An 8,720-nucleotide genomic window follows, 5' to 3' on the forward strand; every position below is an offset into this window, starting at 1 on the left:
GCTGTACAACACTTTTTACCTTTAAAAAAAACATTTAGAAAGGTAAGTCCTTTTTAGGTAAATAACCAGAAGATGGGGTTTCTTTGACTTTGGGCGGGAGCAATTTGCAAATTCCAAATGCAAACCCGGTAGTTGAACCCGAGAACCCGTGATTGTCCATCGTATGAATCCATGAATCTTAAAACCCAAAAAAAGAAGTCATTTTTAAAAACAATAAATTTATTTTTGTTGAGAAGGTTTGGGGTCATAGTCTCATAGCCTAGGGGCGACAAGCACAGTGTAAGAGAGAGAATCTAAAATAGTGTGATGCCAGCTATGAAGTTGAAGGATCAAAGCATTCTCTGAGGTCAAAGCTGGCATTTTTATTTTTCTTTTATATTGCCTTTGTTTTTTTTCTTTTCCCCTCACCCCCTTCCCTTATTTACTACTCTTCCCAATCCTTCCTTTTCTCTCATTTTCTCATCCTTATTTATTAGTGAAAAGAAAAAAAATGTGCAGCATTCTTTGAGAGCAAGCCAAAATAAAAACAGGTTCATGGTTGATTGAGTTTTGGTTCTTCTTCAACAAAACAAAAAACACAATCCAACCCCAATGGCTGTTTCTCCTTGTTTGAGTGTTAATGATCAAAAGAAACACTGGTGGCTTAGCAATCGAAAGGTATTTTGATTTTTCAATCAAAGTTTCCGTTTTCTTTTAAATAGAAAGTTTTGATTTTTATACAATGATTTTGTTTGCAGGTTGTGGATAAGTACATTAAAGATGCGAGGAGTCTGATTGCAACCCATGAACAAAGCGAGATTGTTTCGGCTTTGAATCTACTCGATGCAGCATTGGCTATTTCGCCTCGTTTTGAGGTTGCCCTTGAGCTCAAAGCTAGATCTTTGCTGTACTTGAGACGATTTAAGGACGTCGCCAATTTGCTCCAAGACTATATACCTAGTCTTAAAATGTCCGGGGACGATTCCGGGTCGGTTTCGTCCGATAACTCGTCTCAACATCTCTCGAGGGATCGAATTAAGCTTCTCCCTTCTAATAACTCGTCCTCTGACTCACCTGGTCGTGACCCGTCTTTGAAGTGTTTCTCTATCTCGGAATTGAAGAAGAAAGTCATGGCTGGGTTGTGGAAGAACTGTGAAAAAGAAGGCCAATGGAGGTAATTTTTTTTATTATTTTTCATGTCGGTTTTACTGTTAGATTTTGGGTAAAAATAAAATGATTTTAACTTGAAACTCAATTTTGGTACAGGTACTTGGTACTAGGCCAAGCATGTTGCCACCTAGGCCTAATGGAGGATGCAATGGTTCTACTTCAAACCGGCAAACGCCTCGCTTCGGCCGCATTCCGTCGCGAAAGCGTTTGCAGGTCCGACGACAGCTTCTCCTTTCCCAACAGTATTACCACATTGGACATATCCGGTACCACAGCGCCACCTTCCATGCCACCGCGGAATCCGACCTTTTTCTCCGAATCCGAAAACATTTCCCAGCTGTTATCCCATATCAAACTCCTCATTCGCCGTCGTACCGCTGCCATTGCTGCCTTAGATGCTGGCTTATTCTCCGAAGCCATTCGCCATTTCTCTAAAATCGTCGACGGTCGACGCCCTGCACCTCAAAGCTTCCTTGCAGAGTGTTATATGCAACGAGCCTTCGCTTATAAGGCTGCGGGACGCATAGCCGAGTCGATCTCGGATTGCAACAAAACACTTGCTCTTGATCCAACTTGCATTCAAGCTCTTGATACCAGAGCCTCATTGTTGGAAACAATACGTTGTTTACCGGACTGTTTGCATGACCTCGAACACTTGAAACTGCTTTACAATACCATATTACGAGATAGGAAGCTACCAGGCCCTGCCTGGAAGCGTCACTATGTTCGGTACCGGGAAATCCCGGGAAAGCTATGTGCATTAACGACTAAAATCCAACAATTGAAGCAAAGGGTTGCTTCAGGGGAGACTGGAAATGTCGATTACTATGCATTGATCGGTTTAAGGCGAGGATGTTCAAGGTCCGAACTAGACCGAGCTCATTTGCTGCTATGTTTAAGGCACAAACCGGATAAAGCTACAAACTTTATCGAACGATGCGAGTTCGCCGACGAGCGTGATCTCGACTCGATTAAGGACCGAGCCAAAATGTCGGCTTTACTTCTTTACAGACTGCTTCAAAAAGGGTATTCCTGTGTAATGTCTACCATTATGGACGAAGAAGCGGCCGAGAAGCAACGGAAGAAAGCAACAGCCGCGTTACAAGCAGCACAGGCAGCAGCAATTCAAGTTCAGCAAACCCAACATTCTAATCCTAAACCCGAACACGAAACCAGCCCTGTTTCGAGCTGCAATAACAACAGCAAAAACACAACCTCCAATTCCAACACAAATGTGTTCCAAGGTGTATTTTGCAGGGATCTTACTGTAGTTGGGAATTTACTATCACAAGTCGGGTTTAATCGACCACTTACAGTGAAATATGAAGCGCTAAGCTGTTGATTTAAGTTGAATGTTTATTACCGGCTGTGTCCCTATTGTACAAAATATTAGTCTGCCGGAAAATTTTGTCACACTTTTATTTCAATGTTATCCATTTCCTTGTATATAAACTTTCATTATTAAAATTTTCTACTTTGGCTACTTTTTTTTTTTTTCAGTTTCAACCTTAATTTTGCTTAAAAATTTTAGATTTCAATTGATATTTTTGGTTTAGATTGGGGACCAAATGGTACTGTCTGGCAAAGACAGGGATAAAAAAGCAAAAAAAAAAAAGGCAGAAGCTACTGTGGTTTTGGTTTCTTTTATTTGTCTTGTCCGTTGGGGCAATTAAAATTTGTTTTCTCTGTTTTGTTTATCCAATAACTGGCTTTGTCTGACATTGTGCTAGATTGTGCATTTTGCTAGTTCCAAACCCAAAGTTTTTTGGTTTAGAATTTTGAATAAAACACAAAAATTGATAATTTTATTTAATTATTAAATTATGAAAAATATTCCCAAATACAATATTTTTATTAAAAAAGTTATCTTTAAAATATATTCTTTAGTAATGCTCAATATTGGGAGAAGAGATGTGATTGGCTTTGGGGCACACTTCTTTGAGTTGTGGACTAATCGTGGTTTCGGGTGTATCGTTATTTAAACGTGGGGTATTTATTGAACTGGTGAAACCTTTGAAAATTAAAAAAAGGTTTAATTGTGGTTTTAGTCCTTCATATTAAATTTTGGGAGATCTAATTTCTAGTTTAGTTTCGCGTCATTTGATTGTATAAATTCACAACATTATTAATCAACAAATCATATTAAACTTATAATGTATTTATTTTGGAACAAAACAACATCTAGTTCTTAAATTTGGATTCTTCTCAATTTGATATCTGAACTTAGATTCCATTAAAATGTGATAGCATAACACTCTCTCAAAATATTACATTCGCATTTGAAAATTTTAATTTTTTTTATAAAATCAAAAAGCTACAAAGAAATAAAGAAATTATATATAATTTTTTAACAATCTTCAATTGATTATGTAGCACAATTTAAAGTGTTATATTATCACACTATAAAATAATTCAAATTTAAGGACCAAAATAAAAAATAACCAAATTTAAAAATTAAATAATACTTTATCCCTATTGTTTCTTTAAAAAATCATATCATTTAACTATAAATATTACCAATATTATGCATTTGAATTTATTAATATAAAAATAATTGTGACAGTAAAATTAAATACTGTAATAATATTATAATATGAGACAAAAATAATCACACCTCATTAAAAATAAACATTTATCTAAAAGGACAAACATAAATAAAAACGTCAAATCACCAAATAGTGATAAAAAATCTTACTTTAAATATTAAATAAATTTTAATTTAATTAATATCCATATTAGAGGAAATTCTAATCAAAACACCCAATACAAGAAAACAAAGGGATTTTAGAAAGGTGATGTCAATTCAATCCACCTTACAACTTTGCCATCATTTTGGGCTTACTTTTTTCATGCAACACCTCACTCTATTTTTCTCCATTTCAATCTTCAATGCACATAATTGCGTATGATGGAGTTGGTAAAAAAAAAAAGCTGTTGGGTCATAGGTAAAAAAAATGTAGCTGGTCCTAGCTATCTCTTATTGGCTTTAATCATGTCACAAATTAAATAAACTATTATTAGAGAATTAATATTGATAACGTGTGTTAGAAGACTAGAGCCATTACCTTACCATAATCTCCTAAAACAAATTAATATACTCATGAAGTCAATGTCTAGTATCAAGCAGCATCAATATTAAAAACCCATATTTTTTAACCATTAAATTTTAGCTAAATCTATTTAGGAGGTCCTTCTATTTTGGGATTTGATTCAATTTAGTCCATGTATTATTAAAAAGAATTAAATAAAAGTTAAATTGGAATAATGGAGGAGTGAGTGAAAAAGTGGAAGGAAAATAAACTTTGAGTGTGCTTGATTGGAGAGAAAAGTAAGAGAAAGGAAAATAGGAATGATAACTATTTTCCATCTTAATACATAAAAATTATTTCTTCCAAATTAGAAAAATGAGAGGAGAGAAAATGAGAGAAATGCATATCTTAGTTCAAAAGTATGCATTTTCCGAATGCTTTATTTTCCTTGCTTACATTTTTCAACTCTACCAAGCAATAGAATTTTCTTTCCATCTCTCCTACAAAGCACATATATGCTTTCCGTTTCCATCCTTTTGATTTTCTACCTCTTCAATTTTCCATTCTTCCAATTTTCTTTTCACTCTACTAAACAAAGCCTTAATGTTTAAAAATTATTGTTTACTGTTTAACAAAATTAATATTTTAAAAGTTTTTATAGTTCTGTAAATGAAATTTTTGTTTGAAATTGAACTGTAATTGAAAAAATTTTATACAATAAATATTAACTCTGTTACAATTTAAACTTATTCGATTCTTTTTCATAATATAAAAACTAAATCGATTCATTTAATAATAGATGAACTAATTTAATCATGTCCCTATAATATAGTGCTTCAAATACTTTAACTTAAAATTTTAAATTTAAATATTATAGATAAAAATAATTTTAAGAAATTCAATTTAATCGATACTACAAAATATCAAAGTATTTTAAACTATATATATATATATCTTCAATGTCTGCCCTTTGAAAAGGCAGCATCATTAGATAAAAATTTGAACTTCATTTTTTACTTTTTTTTCCTGTGGAACCTAACAAGGAGATATTATTATTGAAATTAAAAATCTGCCAATCAATTAGCATAATTTCTTTTGATTGGCAGATTATTCCTCATCATGAGAAGAAAGAAAAAGAAATTATTTTTACCCTTTTTAACCAAAAGAAAACTATTTAATCCTTTTAAAAAATTATAAAAATATAAGCTAATAAAATAATAAAATTACATTTTAGTTCTTATAAAAAATATAATTTAATTTCGATCCCTCAAAAAATTTATGACTTCATCCCTATCAATATTTGTAATGATTAATTCTAATTAAAACTGTTGATATAGATATACCTTTTAAAAAATTCATCTTTACAAAAAGGTCACTAATCTTCTATTTATTTATTTTCTTAAGCAAAAAAGAAAAAAAGGCTTCACATTCCTTTCATTGCAAGGATTTATGTTCTTTTTTATCCATAAAATTCGCCTCTGCCCTTCAACGCTACTCAAACCATTTTGCTTTTACTTTTCTTTACTTCTTACAGGTTCCTTTTGATCAGGTGAAACATAATATATATATAGATGTATTTGCATGGGATTTCAAGAACATTCATAGCTATTGAGTTTGTGATTTTGCTTTAACCAACATTATAAAACAATAAGGGATAATAGCATTAACGACCTTTGGATTTTAGCAAATCATCTACCATATTTTAAAAATACCAATTTTGGTATCTAAAGTTTCATTTTAAAAATACCAATTTTGGTATCTAAAGTTTCATTCCTTCCACTAATATGGTACCCCAAATGTCTAAGGGTGAAGCCAGAAAATTTTTCAACAATGAAATTAATTTTTTTTATAGATAAGGAAGCTAAATACATTTAGCTATAACATGAATTATATCTGACACCAACACTGTATTGTAGAATCTCCATCTCGATCATCTTGGGGAGAATATCATAAATTCTCAAATCAAGAGGAACATTTCTTCCTACTTCTGCCATGGAATCTGCAGTCATATTTGCTCTGCGTGGAGTAAACATTACCTTCACATGCCAATCCCTTGCTAATAGCTCTCTGATGTTCGTGCTAGACTCTCTTCTATCTCCTTTGTCTGACCATTAAGCATATTGACCGCAATCAAACAATCACTTTCCATCAATAATTGATTTACGCCTCTTTGCCAAGCTATATCCAATCCGTCCATGATTGCTCATAGTTCTGCATCAAGTGCTGAACAAACGCCTATATTCATAACATTACAGCTTTTAAATGAATTAATTCATAATTTTTTTTTCATTTTAGGGACGTCAAGGCCCCTATTTATCCCACATGACACTTTTCCACCTCATTCACTACTTCACTATCCTGTTCAATAGCTTTAAAGACCAAAAAGTTTAGTTTTCTGAACCTTCAATATTAACCAAGCTTTAAATTAAAAAAATAATATACAAATACCACATTGAAAAATTTACTAAAGTTCAGGGGTCATTCACAACAAAAACCCATATAATAATGTATTGGTTTCTAAAATTAAACCAAAAACATCATGACAATCACAGCTCAAATTTCCTTCAAATATTTCCCCCTTTTTTTCCTCTTTCATAGAAAATCACATGGCATAGCTATAGTTGGATCCCTTGACCTAATCAATATTCAAACAAATATGATAGTATAATAAATATATTAAAAACCCAAATTTTTTAAAGAAAAAAAATTCCAAAGCTGATTAGGGCAAAAAAGAACATGCTTTCCACATCTTTTTATTTAAACTCTGAAAAATAGAAAAAGAATTGTGAATGACAGCCAATTATATCTCTTAGTATTTCCCAAAAGCAATTTTCAATGCAGGAAAAAAATGTAATAAAATTAATTTAGTTAACGTAATGAAGTTTATTTTAATAAGCAAGTTTTCATTTTCTTGTGGCGAAAGAAAAGGGTAGTTTTGCATCACTTCTCTCAAGCCTCATATTTTAATAGACTTTATGTTATATGAAGGATCTGTCCATTAGTAGGTTTTAGGTGTAGAGTCTTCAAAGTATACAATTATTCTAGCATTTCAATATTGAATTTAAAGGGATTCAACCAGAACCGATGTAAAATTTCGTATATCCCATACATTAAGCAGTAAAAATCGATGTGAAATTTAGTATGATTTTCCCCACAACACAGTGGAATGGGAAATGTGAGAAGATGAATAATGATTGTGAGTGACAACATGTGATGGAATCATGTGCCTCTCTTTTTGTTTCAAGAATGGATACCCAAAAAGAAAAATAGAAAAGAATCATATGGCTTTACTATTTTATAAAATTGATTCCTAAGTCTAGTATACTGTCCAAGCTGGATGACCTAATCATTCTTGTGCATTACTCACATTTTCCCATTTCATTCTTTACTATTGTGGATAACAATAAATAAAAGAAAAAGAAGAAAGCACAAATGTGATTTTGCAGCTAATAATAATTATTATAGTAATGTTTTTCACATTTATGAACACAAAGGAATTTAGTAAGGTTTTGATGAGAGGAAGTGCTGACCAAAAGTAGAAAGCGGGCACAGTTATTGTGTTTAGGTGAACTTACTACTAAAAGACAATGACAATTAATCAGTGGTTACAATGTATAAAAGCCCAAAACAAACTTGCAAATATATGTATTATTAATGCAAAAAAGAGGAGGAGGATTGATTTTTAACAGATTGTTGACGATGGATATTTTAATTTTAATTTTTTTTAATGGTTTTTTCAAATAATGCAAGTGATTGTAGAATTTATTGCTGAGTAGTTAATATTCGATCACATGAAATGAAGAACAACTTCTCTTCTCGCACTGCAAGTTTGAAAATTGAAATCCTCCAAACCTAATTAATTAATGGGATGTTTGCGAATTGAAATACACATGCTTGATATTTGGGTCTCCTTCTGTCTCCTTCCCTGAGTCGATAAAGCTGACCATGATGTCGTTTTATCTTTTGTTTAAATGTTTTCTGGGTATGACTTCACTCTCTTCAACTGTTCATGTTATTTTCCTTGATTTGTATTTTCGTAATATTTTTTTAATTATATTGTTATCAAATGAGTATTTATTTTATAATAAAATGTTACATTAATAAATTTAATAAAAAATTAATAATATTAATAATTCGACCTAATTTTTAAATTTGTGAAAAGTATATGAGATATATAAATTAATACATATAATTTAGGATTGGGCTAAATTCTTCTTCTATGGGTTTGGACAATTAAAGCCCTAATGCATATAAATACACAACATTCTCCTGCTTCTGAACTATGAATTTATGGGTAGCAATAAGTAGGGAGTATTTATTATTCGATTTTAATCCGATGAATACATTAAAATTTAGTTCAATTAAACGATTATTCATACAAAAATTGATTCGATTAAGGAAAAATTTTAAAAGAAATAATTTTGATCATCAATAAATTTTATCTGGTTAAACGAAATTAATGGGTTCCCTTAAAATTAACTAAAATTTATTTTTTTTCATTGTTATTTTGGTTACCTTAAAAATGGTTTTTTTTTGTTATTA

General features: G+C 31.5%; 1 protein-coding gene across 1 annotated transcript; it reads left to right on the forward strand.

Moving 5' to 3' along the window:
• Nucleotides 1–207: 207 nt before the first annotated feature.
• LOC107946034 (uncharacterized) lies at nucleotides 208–2,632 on the forward strand. The gene is made up of 3 exons (XM_016880215.2): nucleotides 208–657; nucleotides 738–1,153; nucleotides 1,246–2,632. The coding sequence occupies exons 1-3, from the start codon at nucleotides 592–594 to the stop codon at nucleotides 2,489–2,491; spliced, it is 1,728 nt and encodes a 575-aa protein (XP_016735704.1). The 5' UTR covers nucleotides 208–591; the 3' UTR covers nucleotides 2,492–2,632.
• The last annotated feature ends 6,088 nt before the right edge of the window (nucleotides 2,633–8,720 follow it).

The sequence above is a fragment of the Gossypium hirsutum genome, chromosome D12 (genome assembly GCF_007990345.1).
Source record: "Gossypium hirsutum isolate 1008001.06 chromosome D12, Gossypium_hirsutum_v2.1, whole genome shotgun sequence".
NCBI classification, from domain to species: Eukaryota; Viridiplantae; Streptophyta; class Magnoliopsida; order Malvales; family Malvaceae; genus Gossypium; species Gossypium hirsutum.

What these genes read in the sequence shown, in the direction of transcription:
- LOC107946034 (XM_016880215.2), top strand. Translation starts at nt 592, where the DNA reads ATGGCTGTTTCTCCTTGTTTGAGTGTTAATGATCAAAAGAAACACTGG. An exon ending in GGTGGCTTAGCAATCGAAAG is followed by an intron (nt 658 to 737) that starts GTATTTTGATTT and finishes TTTTGTTTGCAG; the next exon opens with GTTGTGGATAAGTACATTAA. An exon ending in GAAAAAGAAGGCCAATGGAG is followed by an intron (nt 1,154 to 1,245) that starts GTAATTTTTTTT and finishes ATTTTGGTACAG; the next exon opens with GTACTTGGTACTAGGCCAAG.